Source organism: Tachyglossus aculeatus, chromosome 12 (genome assembly GCF_015852505.1).
Source record: "Tachyglossus aculeatus isolate mTacAcu1 chromosome 12, mTacAcu1.pri, whole genome shotgun sequence".
NCBI lineage: Eukaryota > Metazoa > Chordata > Mammalia > Monotremata > Tachyglossidae > Tachyglossus > Tachyglossus aculeatus.
The window spans coordinates 19,844,148-19,868,456 of NC_052077.1; the positions used below are offsets into that span (position 1 = coordinate 19,844,148).

At 44.2% G+C, this 24,309-nt stretch overlaps 1 protein-coding gene across 4 annotated transcripts in view; it reads right to left on the bottom strand.

Moving 5' to 3' along the window:
- Nucleotides 1-1,105: 1,105 nt before the first annotated feature.
- Nucleotides 1,106-24,309, bottom strand: part of NR3C2 (nuclear receptor subfamily 3 group C member 2) — a 258,117-nt gene continuing 234,913 nt past the window's right edge. For all 4 annotated transcript variants that reach the window (XM_038754941.1, XM_038754939.1, XM_038754940.1 and 1 more), the window contains exon 9: nt 1,106-3,949. In XM_038754941.1, the coding sequence (XP_038610869.1) occupies nt 3,794-3,949 (156 nt within the window). In that variant the 3' untranslated portion in view covers nt 1,106-3,793. The remainder of the gene's footprint in view (nt 3,950-24,309) is intronic.

The window sequence follows — 24,309 nt, forward strand, 5'->3', positions numbered from 1 at the left end:
CCCCATTTTATGGATGAGGTAACAGAGGCACAGAAAAGTTGAGTGACTTGCCCAAAGCCACACAGCAAACATAAGGCAAATTAGACCCCAGGTTCTCTGACTCCCGTGACCATGTTCTATCCACTAAGCCATACTACTTCTTAAAGGAACCCGTTCTCTAGCAGAACATTTAAAAGTGCCCAGGCCAGTAAGTTCCATCAAAATGCCTCAGCACCACCCATTAATTGAGCTTTGCTCATCACTGACTTGTACAAATAAGTTTTAAGATGTTATTCAAAACTTTAGCCTTTTTTTGACAGAAGAAAGTGTGATCTAGAGGAAAGAGTAGAGGACCAGGAATCAGGACACCTGGGTCCTAATTGTGACTCCATCCCTATCCCTGCTGCATGACCTGGGGCAAGTCATTTAACCTCTCTGTGCCCCACTTTCTTTATCTGTAAAATGGGGTTAAAATACGTTCTCAGACTGTGAACCCCATGGGCAAGGACCGTGTCCAATCTGTGCTTAACAAATGCCACAATTATTGTTCTTTTCCCCTTTCGGTAAGTGTGATGCCTCTGTCGATGAGTTCCCAAAATATCTACTGCATCGAAATGAAAATGACTTTGTGTTTACTTGGTTGCAGGAAGATAGAAACAAAAAGTAGGCCATTAATACAATCAACCCTTCAATCAATGTTAAAAAAAAAATGTGGTTTGGAAACTTAATGAAACTTCCTGTTCTATGGGAGATGAAACGTCCGTTTCTCAGCAAGTTCCAAATCTGCAGATCTTTGCTTCTCGCGCTCACGGCATTTGGGAAAGCTCCGTGGTCCATGTTGGAAAGCAATTTTGAGGCGACCTAATCCATCCATACGTTGGAAAAGCCCCATCCCAGCCCCAGATGGGCCAGAGCCACAGCAGGAGGCCACAGGAGAAAGATGGAAAACAGGGAGCGGGTTGAGCTAGAGCAGGAACAAAATACAGTCCCATAAACGGACCAGTTTGCTACCCCCCCCCCGACATTTGCTCGGCTTGGACGACGTAACGCTGAAACCCAGATGGGAACTGGTGGCCGATTGTTCCGGTGCTACACAAGTCAAATGAACTGTTTCCAAAACAACAGGTGATTAAAGTAAAGGATTTATTGTAATCTGCTTACAGTCATTTGCAAAGACAGACATACGTTTTTGCATAAAGATATAAATTGCTTTTTTTTAAACTATTTTAGTGTGGTTTTTAATTCTATGAAGAAGTTTCAGTGAAATATGAATTGTACCAAACCAAGATTTCCAGAGCAATATGGTACAAAAATAAGAGCAAACAGACGACAATTTGGACCAGAACAAGCATTCAACAGTGAAGTTTAGAATATGGCTTTGCTATTTAATCAAGCAAAGTTACCTGGAGACATAAAAAGAGCCAGTAACTTTGTTAATACAAAAAGCTGATGCAGACTGTATTCCTCCCATCCCGGTTAAGTTGAAATTTCAATCCTTAATTATTAAGTCTCAACTAAAAGATGCATTTATGAACATTTCTTTTCCAGAACCCCCCCAGCCTGCATGCTGTGTATTTATCACCTCTGAAGTGTGGCTTTCATATTGCTGTGCGTGTCAGTTGACTGCATTTATCTATAAATTAAAGTCCGGAAGTTGCAAATCATGAGAAAACTCTCGCGAGTCCAGCTCTTCAGCATTTTCCCACCGAGGAGGGTAGGTGCCATTTAAAGAAGACAGAGTAGTGTAATGTAGACCTCGTGCTGTCTCACCGCCAACCTTGGGTCAGTGATGAAGACACCCCGGGGAGGCGGCTGCAGCCTGGTCACCGTGTTCCAGTCTCGCTGGCCACTGGGCAACCGGGTTGAATTCAGAACCCGGTCTTGGACCACACTGCCATTTCAAGTTATGACAACGATTAACCGCGTCGTTTACGGTGATCGTGACATCCCCCAGCCCTGTTTAGCTTCCTTCTAAAACCCTTTGAATGTGAATTTTGCTTAAAAATGGCTTCTTCGCAAAAAGATGCACCGTTTGGTTTCGGGCCCTGCGGAGAGTTTTTAAAAGACACCTGTGCTCAAACCAAAGTCAACGGAGTCGAATTTAACTCAGGCCAACCGGTCAGTTGGTAGTGGTTGAAGGTCTGCTATGTGCGCAGCCTTGCGCTAAGCGCGTGGGAGAGTATAAGAGAGTGAGTTAACGTGCTCCCCGCTCTCACGATGCTGCAGTTTTCTCTCCAAGGCTTCAATGGTTTTTCAGCGACTCGTGATGGGAAAATGGAGCCCAAACTCCGCAGTTCTCGGCCAGTGTTGGCCCCCTTCCACTTAACAACTCCTACCTGTCAAAATCCTCTCCCAGTGCAAGCTCCCTAACGGCCTCCCGCCCCTGGACGGAACCCAGATGGGTTCCTTCCAGGGTGGCATCGCCGCCTCCCAAGGAAAGGAAAAAAAATCAGAGCCGAGTTGGAACCAGTTCTGCCCCAGTCCAGCTTTGCCTCTTGAGCTGAAGGGAGAAGAAGCAGGTCCTCTCCCCGCTTCCTAAGGCTGCCACCATTTCTGCACCAGCCCCCTGGCTTCCTGTGTCGGGTTGAAACGAATCCCTCACTGAGCTGCAAACACAACAAAGGGGAGCTCCGTACAGAAGTAGGAAGCAGAAATCCTCAAACGTGCTCAAGTCACGTACACTTGCAAGCAGCAGACGGAAGGAAAAAAAAAAAAGTACGGAAGAGTAGAAAGGCTTAAACACAACGGTGAGGTTATTTACAACAGCTCCTGTAAAATGGTAAATTAGATAGGATGCTAAAAAAGGCACAGCTTTCCCCTTCTTAAATACACTGTAAACGGTTCATTATGCATGCAGAACATTTTTACTTTACAAAAAAAAATTACCTTGTTTGTTTAGACAAAGATAGTACTTAAATAGTCTCCAGCAAAATAGAATTCTTTCAAAAATACTTTTCCATTCATCCTATTAACCATTAAAGATCTGTGTGTGTGTGTGTGTGCGTGTGTGCGAGTGTGTGTGTCTCATTTACAAAAGTTCCTTACATCTTAGTTCAGGGCCTTCACAATTTATACATACAGTAATGTACAGCAAAAGACTGCGAAAAATTATTTGTAAAGCCAGCACAATAGATACTATAAATCGAAACTGAGGCATTTGTCTTAGCATCTTATCCATTTTAATTAAATAAGAACTGGACACTGGACAATGTCGATGACAATGGATAACATGGGAAAGCAAATGCCCCAGGAAGGGGACGAGATTATTCCACACCAAATGTTCTGTTATTCACATTAGGAGTTTGAATAGTTTGCTGCTGTTGGGGTTTTTTTTTTCCTTTTTTTCTTTTTTTTGGGTCTTTTTATAAACAAGAAAAGAACAGTAATGCCCCATATCGACTGTACGTTTTATGTGCAAACCAAGGGTAAGCTTTAAAAAGTTCATTAGTCCTTGAACCCTTTTGAAACAAGCAAACGATACCAGAAACTACATGGCATATTGAAAACTTCCATCTGTTAAAATATCAAAATCAAAGAGTTATTGACTAGATATGGCTTTTCATCCGGAGGAACGGGAACGTTTTCTAAGCGGTGGGAGTGAGGGGAAAATCTTCCATCTCAAGCCTGGCCTCTCCAAGACCAGGTCACACGGCTTTTTGAGTCCCCAACCCCTTGACGTGATTACTGACGGTTTTCAAAACGGCTGAACCAGTGGGAAATACACGTTTTAAAAATGTGGTTTCTTGGGTCCTTCATGGGTGTGGAATAACACAGGGAAACTTAAGGCAAAGTTCTTCCATTAAGACATTTTCTCTCACTTCCTGTGAAAGTAGAGGGGCTTGGCATTTCCAGACTCCACCTTTGGTAGCTGATCACTGATGATCTCCACCAGCATGGCCGGAAACTCCACTTTCAGTGCCTGAGACTCTCGAAAGGTGTAGAAGCAAAACTCCAACAGGTCATTGACAAGCTAAAGATCGAAAGACAAAGTGAGGAGGAGGATTAGTGGGCTCGATTTGCGAACCGGACGGGGCTTAGCGGCTCCAGCTCCTGGCCTGCCATTCCTCCATGAAAGCATCTACACTGGAACCGGACAGAGATGAACCGTTTTACCATAATTCTCGATTTTGAGCAACGCAAAGGGTTATTCAGGACTGTTACCACTGAACTGCCGCTAAGGCAAAGGGAAAAGTGTTCCTGCTTAGGGACTTCAATCAATGGTATTTATTGAGCACTTACTCTGGGCAGAGCGTTGTACTAAGAACTTGGGAAAGTGCAATGCAACAGAGTTGGTAGATGCGATCCCTGCCCACAAGGAGCTTACAGTCTTAGTAGCTACAGCATTATATAGTAAAAGTGGGTTTTTTGGGGAATCCATATAAATCAAAGTGAGCAGAGATAATTAGATTATGCAGTCACTGTTCCTCCCACTCTCTTCATAGTGAGGATGGTCCAGGTCATTATTCAACTCGTAAGGCCTTATTACCACTTGAACATTAACATTTACCTGCAAAACACTCATTCTCTTTCCGTCTATTCCCCCAACCATGGCAACCAAAGTTCAGCCCAATACGTGGGCATCCCATAGTGTCGCCGAAGCCTCAGCCCAGAGAACTGGCATCAGTCATTTTCGCCCGCGCCAGCTGGTGGGGAGAGGCTGGCTAATGTCAGGAGCCTTTAAAGTGGCCACCCTGTGGATCTTCCGTCCTAGGCTGGAGGTCCTAAAGGCTCCAGGCTAGTCAGGAACTGAAACCAATCAATCAATCAATCAATCAATCAATCGTATTTATTGAGCGCTTACTGTGTGCAGAGCACTGTACTAAGTGCTTGGGAAGTCCAAGTTGGCAACATATAGAGACAGTCCCTACTCAACAGTGGGCTCACAGTCTAGAAGGGGGAGACAGAGAACAAAACCAAACATACTAACAAAATAAAATAAATAGAATAGATATGTACAAGTAAAATAGAGTAATAAATATGCATATATACATATATAGAGGTGCTGTGGGGAAGGGAAGGAGGTAAGATGTGGGGAGGTAAGCTATTGTCTGTCAACTGCTCTGGGAGCCTCAAGCCTGGGCCCTTTTAATCCCAACCCACTGAAACCGCTGAAATGTAAGCTCTTGGGAGACAGTCTACCAAATCTGCTGTATTGCTCAGTACAGTGCTCTGCGTACAGTACGCATACAATAAATACCAGCGATCAGTTGGGGATACCGGGCTGGGCATGAAAGTTCATTTGGTGCTGCTCATCATCCCTATCAGGAAAAACCAACTAACCAAGGGTTACCTCACCCCTGGGGGAGGCCCACAGTGAACTAGACGAGGAGGGCAACAGCGTGTCTGAGATGTCTGAACCGCTTGTTTGTCCTACCCGGGGTCAGGCGAGGCAGGTGTTGCCTTCCTTTAGCAAACATCTCCCGGCCACCGCTTCACCACGTGGAGGGAACACTACTCTATGGTTCAGAAATGACTGAAATAAGAACCAGGCAGTAGCAGAGTTAATCAATCAATCAATCAATCAATCGTATTTATTGAGCGCTTACTATGTGCAGAGCACTGTACTAAGCGCTTGGGAAGTACAAATTGGCATCACATAGAGACAGTCCCTACCCAACAGTGGGCTCACAGTCTAAAAGGGGGAGACAGAGAACAGAACCAAACATACCAACAAAATAAAATAAGTAGGATAGAAATGTACAAGTAAAATAAATAAATAAATAAATAAAGAGTAATAAATATGTACAACCATATATACATATATACAGGTGCTGCGGGGAAGGGAAGGAGGTAAGACGGGGGGATGGAGAGGGGGACGAGGGGAGAGGAAAGAAGGGGCTCAGTCTGGGAAGGCCTCCTGGAGGAGGTGAGCTCTCAGCAGGGCCTTGAAGGGAGGAAGAGAGCTAGCTTGGCGGATGGGCAGAGGGAGGGCATTCCAGGCCCAGGGGATGACGTGGGCCGGAGGTCGATGGCGGGACAGGCGAGAGCGAGGTACAGTGAGGAGAGTGGGTTACTATTTACCACCGCAAAATGAGAACTAAATTGCATTTTAATCGGAATAGATCATTTCGGCACCATGAGGCATACTATTTACCACCGAAAAATGAGAACCCAACTGCATTTTAATCGGAATAGATCATTTCGGCACCGTGAGGCAAAATAATTACCACCGCAGGGAGGGAGGTGCTGCGTTTGGTGCTATTCTGAAATCCACGCACCAACTTGGGTCCATTCGCTTGTGGTGTTTGCAACCACTTACCTGAGTAGCCCCCCTCTCCCTCCTTTCCTCCGCCCCGGGGCAAAAGCCCACAGTTGCTTCATATTTTTAAAATATTTGAACGTTTAAGAATTTCAGTCACGCTGTCAATCTAACATTTTACTACAACAGCGAGAGTGCAGCAACCATTTAATCCTGAAATTAGACAAGGATTTAAGAAATTCAGTTGTCTGTGTCGTTTGATATTTTATGTTCCAGGGGTTTCATCATTTCTCCCAGAATTCCTAATTGCACCCTTTCAAGTTTTACCAGATGAACTGAAAGGAAATTGAGACAAGTGAGGTAGCAAGTGTAAAGCTAAATTAATGGTTAAAACGCAAAGCAAAATTAAGATCAGTGCAGCCCAAAATGATACGCAGAGTGGCCACTGACCTACTGTTTGACTATGGGAAAGTCGCTTCACTTCTCTGGGCCTTAGTTTCCTCATCTGTAAAATGGGATAAAATAGTAGTAATAGGAGGTAGTAAGACACTTATGTGCTGGGAAAGAATACCTGAGATGGGAATCAGGCTCAATCTCCATACCTCAGAGGCCTCACAGCCTCTCGAATGTCCAATCTCATAGCCTAGTATCTAACAAAGCATTGAACGCATAAACGCTTAATGAGAGCCATAGTCATCATCATCATCATTAGTACATTATTCTGACTCATATTTTCTTCTACTTCTCTGCTCTGGGTTATAATGTGAAGTCCTATTTTGCTTTCACTTCATGATTTTCAACTTCATTCACGTCTTGTGCTTGTGAGCCAAGATCTCTCTCCTGACCTTCTGAGATAAAATACTTTCGCAAAGTGACAAGTCGGTATCTGTCACTTTACTGCGAATTGTACGGAAAGAGGGGCCGGGCAAAGAGGGTGGTGACATCTTCCTGCTGGCCTTAACTCTGTAACTGCCCCGAGGCACCGTCCTCCCCGTGGTCTACAACCCCGATATTGATTTCCACGAGCCGCTGCCGGTAAATACCAGTTTGAAACAACCACGCAGGGCCCTAATTATAATCAGCAGTAAAATCACGGTATTATTAGAAATGACGGAAAGACGCGCAGATGGAGTTTTCTCCCTCCTGCTTTAGGAAACGCATCTGTAGGAGTCCGGGAGATGGTTACGCCAGACACCGTGCGGGATTTATCCCGGACTGATGGGCCACAGCTGGCAGGAAGTCAGAAGAGCACGGACAAGGTCACTGGGTAGAGTTGTGCCCCTCTGAATGTGCCAGCAAATGAGAGCATCTAGGTTCTAATTAGCACATTTCCCCTCACTGCAGTTCACTGAATCATTGCTCCCGGTGGCCTGGCACAGCTGGCAGTGGAAGTCCACGTGCCCGCTTGTGCCGCGTCACTGAGCGCTCCAGATAACATGCTCCGCTCCTTGAAGAACAATTACGTCTTTGCATTAGATGCTATGAGCTGCGCGTGAGTTTACAGATGCTTTTAGTCTAGTGTTTTTAGTCTAGCGTTCTTGCTCATGTTTCAGAAGGATGTACTATAGCAGATCTCATTGGGATTAACACAGCCCAACAGAAGTCTGGCCATGACTGTTCTAAGCAGCATTTTCCAATTCCAGAAGAGATTTTTTTTTTTAATGGTTTTTGTTAAGCGCTTACTATGTACCAGGCACTGTACTAAGGGCTGGACAGATCTGCTGGTTCCACAAAACATACAAAATTAGGCCTGATTCTCTGAGTGGAATGAGTGCTAGACTCTAGACTTCATACCCTGTAGACTGTGAGCTTGTTGTGGGCAGGAATGTGTCTGTTTGTTGTTCTACTGTACTCTCCCAAGCTCTTAGTACAGTGCTTTGCACACAGAGAGCGCTCAATAATACAACAGAATGAATGGTAGAGGGTGAAATAAGATTGCTATTTTTATGAAAAGAAGATCTGACCAAAAATACAGCCATAGTAGCAGTGACAGTAGGCACTGCGACCTGCTATGGGCCGAGAACTGTTCTACGATAACACTGCTATCCTTCCTACTTGGCTAGAACTGAGCCCACTGTTGGGTAGGGACCATCTCTGTGTGTTGCCAACTTGTACTTCCTAAGCGCTTAGTACAGTGCTCTGCACAGAGTAAGCGCTCAATAAAAACGATTGATTGATTGTTTATTCCACGTTTTCAACAAATAACATTCTGAATGTAGAAGAGTGACCCCTGAGAATGACATTAAGGTTTAGTGTCCACCCTACCTCACCTCACTAGTCGCCTACTACAGACCAGCCCATGCACTCCGCTCTTGTCTAGCAACAGCTCACTCACTGTGCCCCAATCTCGTCTATCTCGCTGCCTACCCCTTTCCCAGGTCTTTCCCGTAGTCTGAAACTCCCTCCCCCTCTCTATACACCAGACCACCACTCTTCCCACCTGATTATTACTATTACAGCACTATTCACATCAACAACTATTAATACTGTTATTATTATATTCCTAATGTACAAATAAAATTAAATTATCGTTATTATTACAGCATTATTAACATCACATCTCCGACAGGGCTTCCCCAGTTAAGCCCTCTTCTCCCCTGCTCGCTCTCCCTTCTGCGTCAACTTTGCACTTAGATCTGTGGCCTCTGGACACCGGATATTGGCCCCATCCCAACAATCTATCACCTTCAAGTTTTGAACACTACGAAAACAGGCAAGTAAAATGAATCGCTCCACGATCTAGCTCCAGAGCGGTTAAAGGTAGCCTTCTTTAGCAATGTATCTGATTTTTGGCAACTGCCAGCCAGAGTATCCAGCAAATCCCCCTCTCCATCCCCCCCATCTTACCTCCTTCCCTTCCCCACAGCACCTGTATATATGTTTGTACATATTTATTACTCTATTTATTTTACTTGTACATATCTATTCTATTTATTTTATTTTGTCAGTATGTTTGGTTTTGTTCTCTGTCTCCCCCTTTTAGACTGTGAGCCCACTATTGGATAGGGACTGTCTCTATATGTTGCCAACTTGTACTTCCCAAGAGCTTAGTACAGTGCTCTGCACACAGTAAGCGCTCAATAAATACGATTGATGATGATGATGATGACTCTGACAACAGACATTCTGCCACCCATGTGGCCCACTGGGATGGCCCAGCATATGGTAGTACCAGGCACTCCCGGTCACCTGAGGCTGCCTGGGCATGTTATAATCAGTAGTTGATGCAGTTCCTTTGAATAATAATAATTATAATGGTATTTGTTAAGCGCTTACTATGTGCCAAGCACTGTTCTAAGTGCTGGGGTAGACACGGAAGCAGCACGGACAAAGAGCTGAATAAAAACAGTTCCTGTGGGGTGTAGTATGGTGAAGACCCCAATGGCTCCCAAGGCACCCGCCTCCTGGGTCACGGTTCTACATCAAAGCACTGGTATCAGGCTGGAGTCATTTTGGGCCTAAATGGGTCTCACACCTCAAAAGCTTCTGTGCCCATTTCACAATGTGCTGCGTTGCTGCCCTGCCTACTTGTTTTTTCTACTCTGGGCCATAGTGGGAACACAACTGGCAGGGATGAGTCTGCACAAGAGGCGCTGCACAAACCACTAGCACCAGAATCAACTCCGTCACATAAGTTATTGGGATCAGACATTGGAGAACCGAGATTCGTCTATTGTTCTCAGTGGGAGATCCCAACGGCGTCGTGGTCAAGAGCCGGACCACACTTTCGAGACCGCCCCTGACCTGGGACCCCCTGAAATAGTCCTAGAGCTGTCTCTGTGTTTTGTTTCGCTCCGGGACCAAGGATCTGGACCTGTCCATGGGTGTGGACTAGCCTCTGCCATTCAGAGGGGACCTGAACATTCAAAGCCACCCCAAATCCTATTCAACCCACGGAAGGCCTGCAGAGAGGGCTTGGTTAAAACTCCTCAAGCCACTAGCCACACTGGTGCCTCCCAGAAAGAATAGCAGGTGGTGTCCACTACATACCAAGGACCGGCTGAAAACTGGAACTTCTCTAGCTTCTGCATAAACTTAGTGTTGCTTTTCAGTCAATGCCATTTCATCATTAAAAAAAAAATCACCCGGTATTTTCTTATTCTAAGAAAGAAAAAGCAGTTACCATCATGATACACTCCCGGGCTGCTGGGCTAAGCAAAATGGGTTCAATTTTCTTTACTTTTTTTTGTAGTTGAATTTACTTAATTTCTACTTGTGTTTAGGTTTCCCTGCCATTACAAGCCTCGCTCTGGCTCGCAGCTCCACCTCCTTGTGAATAAGGCCTATTGTATATGCGAACACAAAGCAAAATGACACAATGGAAAAGAAAGTAGAATTTAAGGAAAAAAGGGATAATTAGAACATGGCTGTACAAAGGAAATCTAATGAATGGGTTGTGTTTGAAACGCATTGGCATGTTACTGTGTTTAGAAGAATGAACTTTCTCTAATTTTATTTTCAATATTTCCTCAATTCTCTTTGAAAATATGCCCATAATCCCACAGACAGTCAAACCTTCACCAACACAAACCTATTAGGTATCATCAACCCTTACTATCGGGAAGAATCTTAGAATAAGTGATGAGGGAATCGTTCCAAAGAAGGGGAAAGAGTGATTGGCAAGGATGTGTCAGATAACCTTTCCTCCACTCGGTTTCCGATACAAGTGCCAGCTAGGTTGACCCGGTGAAACCCCCCTATCTCCCTTGGAGATGTCACACCATGGCACTCTGATCTGCCTGTCACTCTAAGGGCACCATCAAAGCTCTGCCTCTGAATTCCTTCTCACCCTTGCTTATCCTTTCCGTTTTATCACCACATTCATTTGCCAAATGCCATGGCTGCTTTCCCCAGTTCTCTCAACAAACCTCTGGGTTGAAGAGTGCTGGTCATTTACCAATGGCATTTTATGATCACCTCACCAGCTTCCTTCTCTTCCAATCATCCTAAGGAGCCTCTTATCTACTGTTTTGATCAGGCCACTTCCCACTTTGGTGGCTTTGAATTTTGCCTCAATTTTGAATTATTCTTGTTCTTGACTCCTACATCTGCCTACTCTTCAATCTCCCAGCCTCTTCTCTCTCTCCCCACTCCAGTCCATATGTTACTTTGCTGCACAGATCATTTTTCAACAGAAACAACCAGTCCATGTCCCCCCACTCCTCAAGAACCTCCAAAGGCTGCCCTTCCACCTCCGCATCAAACAGCAGCTCCTTTCCATCAGCTTCAAATAACTCAATCGGCTGGCCGCACCCTACCTCATCTCATTCATCTCATACTACAGCCCAGTCCACACACTTGGCTCCTCTAGCCCTACTGTGCTCTGATCTCATCTGTCTCACCGCCAACTCCCTCCCACTCCATATATGCCAGGCCACCACTCTCTCCATCTTCAAAGCATTGTTAAGGTCACATCTCTGCCCAGAGGCCTCCTCCAATGACATCCTTTTTCCTCCAGCTTGCTCTCCCTTCTGCATCATCAATGCATTTGGATCTGTGACCTCTGGACATTTGATATTCTCCCTAGTCCCAGTCCCACAACACTTGCCCTGCCCTCTCCCTGACTTGCCTGTCACTGTAGACAGCACTACCATCCTTCCCGTCTCACAAGCCCACAACCTTGGCATCCTCAACTCAGTCCTCTCATTCACCCTCGACATCCAATCCGTCACCAAAACCTGCCGGTCTCACCTCCGCAACATCGCCAAGATCCACCCATTGCTCTCCATCCAAACCGCTATCTTGCTGGTTCAATCTCTCATCCTATCCCGACTGGATTACTGCATCAGCCTCCTCTCTGATCTCCCATCCTCCTGTCTCTCCCCACTTCAGTCTATACTTCACACTGCTGCCTGGATCATCTTCGTGCAGAAACGCTCTGAGCATGTTACTCCCCTCCTCAAAAATCTCCAGTGGCTACCAGTCAACCTACGCATCAAGGAAAAACTCCTCACTCTCGGCTTCAAGGCTGTCCATCACCTCGCCCCCGCCTACTTCACCTCCCTTCTCTCCTTCTCCAGCCCAGCCTGCACCCTCTACTCCCCTGCCGCTAACTTCCTCACTGTGCCCCGTTCTCGCCTGTCCCGCCGTTGATCCCCGGCCCACGTCCTCCCCCTGGCCTGGAATGCCCTCCCTCCGCACATCTGCCAAGCTAGCTCTCTTCCTCCCTTCAAAGCCCTACTGAGAGCTCACCTCCACCAGAAGGCCTTCCCAGACTGAGCCCCCTTTTTCCTCTCCCCCTCCCCACCCCACAGCACCTGTATATGTGTTTGTACAGATTTATTACTCTATTTATTTTACTTGTACATATTTTCTACTGATTTTGTCAATGATGTGCTTCTAGCTTTACTTCTATTAATTCTGATGACTTGACACCTGATCACGTTTTGTTTTGTTGTCTGTCTCCCCCTTCTAGACTGTGAGCCCATTGCTGGGTAGGGACCACCTCTATATGATGCCAACTTGTACTTCCCAAGTGCTTAGTAAAGTGCTCTGCACGCAGTAAGAGCTCAATAAATACGATTGAATGAATGAATGAACTTATGTACATATATTTAAATTATATATAATAAATTACTTATATTAAATGTCTGTCTCCTGCTCTAGACTGTAAGCTTTGAATACGCAGCAAACGTGACCATGAATCTACTGCACTGTACCCTCCTAAAAGCTTAGTACAGTGCTCTGCATGTAGTGAGTTGTCAGCAAATATGACTGACTGACTCATTGATATCCGCTTTTTCCACTAGACAACAATCGTTTAGATATCTTGGAAAGTGTAGGAATGTATTGGTCATATGGACGAAGACTTATGGACACAGAGGGATTAGCACTTAAGCAATGACTTGCTCTCTTCTCATTAGGTGGTTTATGTTTGGACAACAACCCTGAGCACCATAAAATAACCAATGAATCAGACTCACGGATGGAATGCAAAGAACTTCAGCAAGATTTTTAAAAAGCCTAATCTTAGCCACTCCTTCAATCAATCCACAGTTACTTATTGTGGGCTTACTGCTGTAAACCCTCTGGGGAGCCAATACTGAATGAACTTTGGTGTCATCCTCGACTCCGTTCTCTCGTTCACCCCTCACATCCAAGCCGTCACCAAAACCTGCCGGTCTCACCTCTGCAACATCACCAAGATCCACCCTTTCCTCTCCAGCCGAACTACTACCCTGCTTGTTCAAGCTCTCATCCTATCCCATATGGATTACTGTATCAGCCTCCTCTCCGATCTCCCATCCTCCTGTCTCTCCCCTCTTCAATCCATACTGCACGCCGCTGCCCGGATTACCTTTGTCCAGAAACGCTCTGGGCATGTTACTCCCCTCCTCAAAAATCTCCAGTGGCTACCAATCAACCTACGCATCAGGCAGAAACTCCTCACCCTGGGCTTCAAGGCTGTCCATCACCTCGCCCCCTCCTACCTCACCTCCCTTCTCTCCTTCTCTAGCCCAGCCCGCAACCTCCGCTCCTCTGCCACTAATCTCCTCACTGTGCCTCGTTCTAGCCTGTCTCGCCGTCGACCCCCGGCCCACGTCCTCCCCCGGGCCTGGAATGCCCTCCCTCCGCACATCCGCCAAGCTAGCTCTCTTCCTCCCTTCAAGGCCCCACTGAGAGCTCACCTCCTCCAGGAGGCCTTCCCAGACTGAGCCCCATCCTTCCTCTCCCCCTCTTCCCCCTCCCACCCCACCGCCTTACCTCCTTCCCCTCCCCACAGTATCTGTATATATGTATACATATTTGTATGTATTTATTACTCTATTTTATTTGCACATATTCTATTTATTTTATTTTGTTAATATGTTTTGTTTTGTGCTCTGTCTCCCCCTTCTAGACTGTGAGCCCACTGTTGGGTAGGGACCGTCTCCATATGTTGCCAACTTGTACTGCCCAAGCGCTTAGTACAGTGCTCTGCACACAGTAAGTGCTCAATAAATATGATTGAATGAATGAATGAACTAGACTTTGATAGTGCCAGGTATTCTGTTACGGTTAAATACACTTTGTCAGGCAGTCAATTGTATTTACTGAGCAGTGTGCAGAGCACTGTACTAAGTGCTTGGGAGAGTAAACTGTAACAATATAATAGACACATTCTCTGCCCACAGCACCATTCATTTCATTCATTCACTCAATCGTATTTATCGAGCTCTTATCGTGTGCAGAGCACTGTACTAAGCGCTTGGGAAGTACAAGTTGGCAACATATAGAGACAGTCTCTACCCAACAGTGGGCTCACAGTCTAGAAGGGGGATACAGAGAACAAAACAAAACATATTAACAAAATAAAATAAACAGAATAAATATTTACAAATAAAATAGAGTAATAAATATGTACAAACATATATACATATGTACAGGTGCTGTGGGGAGGGGAACAAGGTAAGGCGGTGGGGATGGGGAGAGGAAGGAGAGGGCTCAGTCTGGGAAGGCAAACCAGCATACTGTGCTAAGGCAGATGAAAATGTAACAAAGTAACCACTTGGTTCGCAACTGCCATGAAATGGGACATAAAATCCCTGTTGGGCTTCTGTTCCTGATTCCACTGGCTAAGAAGTACTTTCTTAAGAGATCTAAAAGTTTAAATTTACAATGAAACAGCTTTTCTGAGACGATGAGGTGAACATTCTAGTTTTCTTGTTCACATAATCATAGAAAACTTCACTCAGAATGGAACAGAAGGGGGAAAAATGTTCTCTTGGAACTAGGCAGAATTTAGAGTTATTATTAAATGAAACAGCCCAAGGTGGACAACTGGAAATGGCCTTCATGACTTAAATTCTCCCAAATTCAAAAATCAGGGGTCAAGAAGATAATGGTCAACCTCTGCAGGATTTATTATTTGGCATGTGACACTGAATTCAGAATATCAAACTTGCAAAAAAACACTTTGAGTGAAAGTTTGGAATAAATGAGCAGATAAAATGATATGGCATTTAATATCATTTTCTATAAGCTACTGCTTCTGGGGAAAAGTCACAAAAATAAAAATGGAGAAATTTTCATTTCCAAGCAATAATGCCTCAAAGAGCAGGAAATCACAGTGGGAAAAGATGCTTATTCCATATTCAGCCAGAGCCTCTGAGGCATTGGGAACCTAACAGGACCTACCTGAAGGTATTAACTCTTTCTTGCTGCTACAGTTACCCTGGCGTTTCCGTGCCCTAAAAGAGAACTTGCTGGCCTGAGATGTCACCCGTCCCCAGTGGTTTTTGCCAGCTTCCAGAGAATGCAGTAGTTCGCCTCGAAAGGAGATGATGACATACGATATACCCGCGCATGGTTTAGAACTGGGACCTTAGTGGGCATGACTGTAAAGAGCAACTGGCATGTGGGGTTAGGGGAGAACTGTTTGGAAATCTGAGGAAACAATATCTGGTCTGCACGATTTTGACTGCCCTACCAAAGATGCTAAGAAGGGTGGACACTGACTACAAAAAAAAAATTGATGTACTTTGTAAAAGAAATGGCCAAACATACAATTATTTTGAAACGATACTCAAGAGTTGAAGAGACAAAAGGAGCATGAGTTTTTGTAGAACAAAACCCGAGGGTGGAAACTATTTCCTGTAATAGTGCCATCATGGGACAGTCGGCTGGCAAGATACATCAAACACCATCAATGCTCACTATTTGTTAAGACAGTCCTAATGCAATTACGGAAGACAAAGACCGGCAGAATTTAACGGGAGTTATTACTACAATTAACTATGTAATAATGGAAGTTATTACAAGGTGGATAGTTGGAAAGGGGCCTTGAGACTTAAATTCCCCCCAACACAGAAATGAACAGCTCAAAAATAAGACTGGACTAGAGAACAGACTTGAGGAAATAATTCTCTTTTTACAGTATTTGTTAAGCACTATGTGCCAGACATGGTACTAAGTTACAAGATAAGTGGGTTGGGGCACAGTCTTTGTCCCAAAAAAGGGCTCACAGTCTTAATTCCCATTTTATAGATGAGGTAACTGAGGCACAGAGAAGTTAAGTGACTTGCCCAAGGTCACACAGCTGGAATTAGAACGTATGCCCTTCTAATTCCTAGGCCCATGCTCTATCCACTAAGCTATGCTGCTTGCTCCTATCCATAGGGATTCCTCACGTTCCTGGTCTACTGAATTTCACGAGTGACTCTCCTGTTCCTAGGAACATATCATGTGCCAAAATGGTCTGCATTTCCCCCAAATCACAAAACCTGGAGAAAATCACTTTGATGAACTTGATCCACTGCCCAATACGAGATGACTTTAACACCAATGAGTCACCTTTCTTTCGTGATAAGCTAGGCTTGTCAGAATTTCAGACACTCTAGAAGTCAAAACCAGCCTTTTATAAATATTTGCTTAAGACTTTCACCTTACAAATCTGCCTGTTTATTTTATAAGGAGGGTTTCCATATACTTCTGACACTGTCAGAATGGTTACAGGATAAAGAAAAGGTCAGTTCAGATTCTCCTGCTTGTTATGAAAAAGGAAAATCTGCTTGGCCCCAGAAAGGAGCTAATGTTTAAGAAAGTAGTAGTAGCACCTACTAACACCTACAGTGTGCCCAGCACTTAACTAAGCTCTGGAAAAAATACCATTTTGAGAATTAGATATGGACCAAGGGCCCCAGGGGGTTCACTGTCTAAGAAAAGGGATGTAGAGGGGCCTCAATCAACCATATTTATTTAAGGAGAGATAAAACAATAAAAAACACAAACACAACATAAAAGATCAGGACTCGAGAGCAAGCACAAAACAGCGGTGGGGTTCAGTGGCTAGAGGAGCAAAGTTTCAGGTTCCTTGTAGCTGAGAGGAGAGCAATGAAAATAGTTACAGCTGCCAACCAGTGTTGAAAGCAAAAAGATTTAAAAAAATCTTAACCAGAATATCAGTGACTCCCATTTCCCTGACCTCTGCCCACCTCTGGTGAGAGTGGGCTTTCGGGGGGCTGAGGTCAAGGGCGTACGGGGGGGTGGGGGTGCTGAGCAAGCAGGTTTTTGTGGGATGGGAAGATGAGGAGGGAGGATGAGGAGGGTGGCCAAACAGCTACCAAAGCAGACTCAGTAAAGTGGGAGAGGCATGGCTGTGGCTACTAGTGATCAAAGGGCCAGCCCATTCCCCAGCCCTCTGCCTCCCGAACACCATTCTGGGCCTTTTTCTTATACTGGAGCCGAGTTCAGGCTGCTCCTGCCTTCCTTTCAGCACTGCCGTTACCGCTGCGTCAAGCACAGCCTTACCGATTTCTCAGCGGTTCAGAATTCACAGATCTGCTGATTCAATCAATGACATTTATTGAGTGCTTCCTGAATAGTGCTTCATGAGTACAGCTCTCTCTACCAAACACTTGGGGGAATACAGTAAAGTAGAGTTGGCAAATGCGATTTCTGCGCACAAGAAGCTTACAGTCTAGAGGGGGAAAAATAAGAAGGGACTAAGCTGAAAGCCTACAACACTGACCACGATATTCTCTATCAAGCTAAAGCTGTTATATTTTTAGCCTCTTCGTCACCCACAGACTCAGAAACAGTAATTCAGGTCATTCATTTAATCTTATTTATTGAGTGCTTACTGTGTGCAAAGCACTGTACGAAGCCCTTGGGAGAGTAGACTACAACAACAGATACATTCCCTGTCCACAGTGGGCTCATGTGCCCCGCCTGGTTGGACTGTCCAGTGGAGAAAAATTGGCTCTTATTGGTGAGAACTTATTGTCATCTCTTTCATGTTAAATTCCCCAGGACCCAGAATTGCTCAACACCTACAACCCGGACAACTATATCCTTGCACCCCACAAAACTGCAAATTCCTCTATTAGACTGTAACCCCAAGATAGAGATTAAGTCTTCTAACTCTATTGTACTCTACAAGATGCTTAGTAAGATGCTCCTAAGCCAGTTGGCACTATTTAATTGACTCTTCTCCTTTTTGGAAAATGCTGTGGAAAGCCTTGTTCATATTACAGGCTTACTAGGACCTTAAATTCTAAGAATCAATGAACTATGTAAGCCTATCTACTGTGGATTCAAGGTGGGAAGAGGGAGTCAATCAATCAACGGTATTTATTGAGCGCTTACTGAGTGCAAGAGCACTGTACTAGGCACTTGAGTGAGTTCAGTATGACAGGGTTGGTAACCGTCCCTGTCCACAATGAGCTTACAGTCTAGAGGGGCAGACATTAACATACAAAAATAATTTATAGATGTGTACATCTGTGCTGTGGGGCTGAGGGTGAGGGTGAATACCAAATGCCCAAAGGAACCCCCAAACTCAGTAATAAATGTTTTACTATTTCCGGACAGTTGCCTCAGACTCTGTGCAGTTGAGGATTTGAGAGGAGAGTCAAGTGAAGACGTCCTTTTCCAAACTGCGGCAGAGATGATTTATATGGTATTGGTGCCTGGTCCAACTTGATGGGCTCGGTAATGCTATCAGTCACTGGAAAGTAGCCAGGGTTAAAAATTCCAGGTGATTAAAAGCTTCTATTCAACAGATGCAGAAAAGGCAACCTTTCGGGTACCTACATGCCCACTAGATTTAAGAAAAAAAATAGGCATTAATGAAACTGGTGATAGATGGGTTTCAAAAACTCTGGAAAAGAATGCAGGTTAACTCCTCATTGTGAGATGCACTCACGGCTCACCAAAGTGGTTCACAAAATGGGGAGTCTTCTTGAATTCCTAGTTGCTTCTAGGCAGGTTCGCATTGATGTCATCCCCTACTTGGTTAACTTTCTCCCTGAATATGAAGCTCACGCCCTCAATTTGTAATGTCTCATTGTGTCTGGTGACCTTTGGAGAGCCAGTACTCAGCTTAGTACATTCACACTAAATATCCCACCGACAGCATTTTGTTTACCCAAAAGACTGGAACAGGGTAGCTTTCTGACACATACATTTTACTTTAAAATGCCAAATAGATTTTTCCAAGCATTCAGATAAAAAAAAAGAATTGGCACAGCAAACCCAGATCTTACTTCATCATAGGAATAATTTTTGCAGGCAATTTATAATTGCTTTAGAACACTAGTATATAAATGGAAATGCTGATGTAACTTCTCCTGCAAGGTTGCAAAAGGTGACACAACAATTAATCTATGTTAATGAAGGCCCCACCGATTTCAACCTAAAACCTCCACTGCCATTGTTTTCTTTTAAATGTCATTTTTACTTTTGAGGTTTCTTTTTCAAACAGCCTGTTTCTTGAAGTGATTAGTGCCTTCCACCACTTGGATTATAAATTTTTGCTCACTTAGCTGACTGCCCATGGAATATTCTACTTTATTCAGAATTTCTACTAGTCATAGTCCTGTCACAGAACCAATGCAGCAATCCTACCACGAATGTTAAATAGCTGCTTAGCATAGTACAGTAGAATGGACGATAATATATGACTTTCTGTCTTGGTATAACACACATACACCCCCACTCCCCACTCTTCTTTCAGGCATAGAGTTAAGCAATCTTTTTTTCAATGTCACTGGAGCAACAGGAAGAGAAGAAAATCTCACTCCACACAAGGAACCAGATCTGCCAGTTTTTAACGGGGACTTTGATAATCTAGCTTGATAAGAATTCTCAGTTTACCACATCAATCATTCATGACTAATTGTCATTTCATTGGCAACTTGCCTGCATAACAATCTGAAAATACATTCCATCCCCCATTCAAAGAAAAAGCGACCCAAAATATCCAATTTGTTTTTTTTGGACAATAAGTAAAAATGGTCCTAGGATTCACATAACAGAGTGGGTCCAAACTTTCATGGTTGCTCTCTGCAGTGTGGTCCAATAGAAAAGGCATAGGGGAGTTAGGGGATCTGGGCTCAAGACACAGCTCTGCTACTGGCCTGCTGTACTTCATTTTTCTCATCTGTAAAATGGGGAGAACATAGCTACTCTCCCCATGTGTGATAAGGAATTGTGACCTCTAGACTGTAACCTCGTTGTGGGTAGGGAATGCGTCTGTTATATTGTTATGCTGTACTCTCCCCAGTGCTTAGTAGAGTCTGCACACAGTAAGCACTCAGTAATTCCAACGGGCTGACTGATCTGATGATCTAGTATCTATCCTAGTTTTAGCACAGAGGTTGGCTTGGAGTAAGTGCTTAATAACTATCATTACTATTATTCCAACATTTCAATGGCACCCTTTTCATTTAGAAACCAAAATTAATCACCATTTAAATCCCTTGTATTTCTTGTTCTGCAACATGACTTCTGACTTGTTCTGAAATCCAGACACTATTTTAGCTTCAAAGCAAAGGCCTCCTGAAATTGATATTTAGAGCACAGGCACACCCTCCTTACTCCATCTCTGACATCCCAACTCCCCTTTTTCTTTCAGTTGGATTCCCCAAACAGGCAGGGCAGTCGAGTTTGGCTACTTCGATGAAGCAATGCGTGTGGGGGCGGTTCCCACAGGACAGAGGTACAATAGCCACTGACTCAGGAGAGTGGCAGGAAGAGCAGATTCTTCCTCAAGGACCTGCTTCCTGGGGATGTCACAAATCAATCAATCAATCAATCATATTTATTGAGCGCTTACTGTGTGCAGAGCACTGTATTAAGCGCTTGGGAAGTCCAAGTTGGCAACATATAGAGACAGTCCCTACCCAACAGTGGGCTCACAGTCTAAAAGGGGGAGACAGAGAACAAAACCAAAGATACTAACAAAATAAAATAAATAGAATAGATATGTACAAGTATACATATCTATTGTATATTGTCTATTGTATAAGTATACACAAAGCCACCCAGCTGTGGGGATGGTTAAGCAATAGGGTCCCACCATTGCTACTACCTGTTCCCTTGATGACAGGATTCACGGCCACGCTGATCTCGGGGCCTTCCTTAGTGTGGGACAATTACTCCCTTCGCCTGGACCTTCCTCCGGTCATGCTACCACTAAGCCAGAAACTTGGGGCTGCCTCCAGGCTGAATCAGCTTGTCCTATTCGAGGGCAATCTCAGGGGATGGGGCAATTCTACAGCATCCATGAGGATTTCAATCTGCTCAGACCATTGCCAGCAGAAAGAGGAGGCAGGTTTTGTGGAGACCTCTACTACCTTCCTGAGCCAATCAAAATCATCAGGGAGATTTTCTGGAATTGGTCTGGAATAGGAGATAGGGTGGGAAGGAGTTACCTCATTCAAGATCAGCCCCTTCAAAGGGGTGATGGATCTTTATCGAACCCCTAGGTCCCCAATAGGGGTTCCAGAGTTTGAAGACTGCTACCCTGGGTTGTATCCCACCACGCAGCTTTTGGCTGCCACAGAGTTCAAAGCCAGTCCTAAGGTTGGGGGAGTTTGCATGGCTCTTTTGTCATGGGGATCAAAAGACAGACTGAAGTGCTTTTTCTCTTCATGTCACAGTATTTTCTCAAGCCTTTATCTGTGGCAACTAGAATATGACTGGTATTAACAGTGATATGGCAAGTGAGAGAGGGAAAAAAAGCAAGAAAGGTGATTCTGCATGTGCTAGGGAGGATACAAATGGTTGAAAAGGAGTATGAATGTGGAGACTGAATAGGGACTACAGGAAGGAGGTGTAACACAGACAAATTGGAGAGGGAGGAAAACATGGCTTGAGAAGAGGGCTGGCTATTGTAAAATTAAATTACTTCTCCCCACAACTATTAAACAGGGGAAGTATATGGTCATCACAATTTCCTCTCAGCACTAAGACCTTATTTAATACTTGTTTTTGTTTTTTCAAATTCTGCGAAGAGGAGCCTCTTTTTGGCCATTGGAAGGGCTAAAAAAATTCTGCATAGGGACAAGGAGAAAAACACTTCTCTGTTTTCCTTCGATCGACTCTAAGGTATCTCTACCCAGGAATTAATAGCATTCACAGCTTGGGCAATGTAATAATAATAATAGTAATAATAATAATAATAATAATAATAATAATAATAATAATAATGGTATTTGTTAAGTGCTTACTATGAGCCAGGCACTGTAGTAAGTACCGGAAGTTCCTGGCTGTGGGAAACTGCCAGAATGAGTGGAACAGGAGAGCAGAAAGTGAAGTACAGATAGATGGTGAGCTCAGGCAGAGCAAAGTGTGTGAGCACGGGAGTAAAGGGTGCAAAGTAAGGATACGTATGGTGGGAAGAGCTGGTGGAGAGAAGTCAATTGTGAGCTTTGATGCAAAGGGGGATGGGGAGCATTGGAGGTTTTTGAGATGTGTTGAGTGATGCTTCAAGAAGATGATCTTAGGTATATACCTTCAAATTACACATTATAAAATACTTACGTCTCTCTCCCTCTTTAGACTGTAAGCTCGTTATACTCAGGGAACATGTCTGCCAATTCTTTTGTAGTGTAGCCTCCCAAGAGTAAGCACCCAATAAATACTATTGATTGATTAATTGCTAATCTATGCAGCAGACCTCATATAGACTTAAGGGGCAAGGCTGGAGGCAGCAATACAAGTGAGGAAGCTGGCGCAGAAATACAGATTGCAAGCCTGCAAACTTGTCGTGGGCAAGGAATGTGTCTGCTAATTCTGTTGTATTGTGCTCCCAAGCACTTAGTACATGAGAAGCAGCATGGCTTAGTGGAAAGAGCATGGGCTTGGGAATTAGAGGACGTGGATTCTCATCCTGGCTCCGCCACTTGTCTGCGTGTCACCTTGGGCAAGGCACTTCACTTCTCTGTGCCTCAATTCCCTCATCTGTCAAATGGGGATGAAGACTGTGAGCCCCACGTGGGACCTGATTACTTTGTACTTACCCCCGGGCTTAGAACAGTGCTTGGAACATAGCAACCACCTATACAGTCATAATAATTATTATTACAGTTCTCTGCACATAGTAAGCACTCAATAGATACGATCGATAACTGTACTATGACAACAGTTTGGACAAGGATGGTAAATATTATGATAAAAAGGAAAAAAAGGAATAAAAATCTGGAAAATATGTGCATGGACACACAAACACAGATTTGGCTGTACTGCTTCCTCTTCTACCTTCCATGAGGAGTCTGTCACCAGATGTGTCTGTAATATTGTTGTGTTATACTCCAAGTGCTTAGTACAGTGTTCAGCACACAGTAAGCTCTCAATAAATATGATTTATTGATTGACTGACAGAAGAAAACTGAGCAGCAAGCTTCTTTCTCTGCTTTGGGGTTCCCTATTCAACTGAAGTGACCTTACCAGAAGCAGCTGAAACTAAATCAAACTTTTTACAGTGAGCAGCCTACCCAAGTGGAAAGGATGAGCCAGATTTGAGACTTCAATCCCTATTACCCTGTGTACAGCAGGAAATGAATTCAGTAGGGTTGTGACTCACCCTTATGTCTACCTGCATCACAATTATGATTACAACTGCCACTTTAATAGGCATACTTTCCTAAGTAACCATTAACCAGTTGAACAATGGGAAGCTCCAGTAAATACTCTGGCTCTCTTACAACACACATTTGGACTGCATCTTCTTGCTGTTAGTTACTGCAATCGAAATCTTTGACATTTTCATATAAAATTAGAAATTCTTCCCCTGGGTATCTAAATAGTAATGGCAGTACCCACCAGATGTTCCTCTAGTCCCAGGACCAGCTTTTTAGAAACTCAGACAGGAAATTCAGGCTCACAAAGTCAGCCTATGGAAGATTCACTTCAGTAGTAAAGTATTCCCTTCAGAAACCACAGAAAGCCACTATTCAGCAATATGATCTTCAAAGTGCTTTCCTTTTGTCATACCCAATACGGCAACTGAGAGCCAAACTTGTCCCTGCCCGCCATGGGCTAAGTTCACATCAGAGTTTAATGATAATGTGATGTTACAAAACCCTCAGGTTCTGTTCACAATCAGCTCTGTGGAGACTAAATCAAAATTCTAGTTAGAGAACTGCTTCATGTGTTTAAACATCTTACACAAAACTAAGGTCAGTGCTTGCAAGATGCACCTCCCATCACCAAGATCAGAAGAAGTCAGAATGAGGTGAACGAAATTTTGTATAGCAGGGAAGTAAAGAAGCTCATCTCGGGTCCCCTGCTTTCTGATTTCCACTCTGAGGGGGCCCAACCGAAAAAAGTAGCTTCCTTTCATCTGCCCAAATCGCTACAGCCCGACCGTGAAACGACAGGCTGAATGCTTAAGGTAAAAAAAATGTAAAAATACCTTGGGAAGGTTA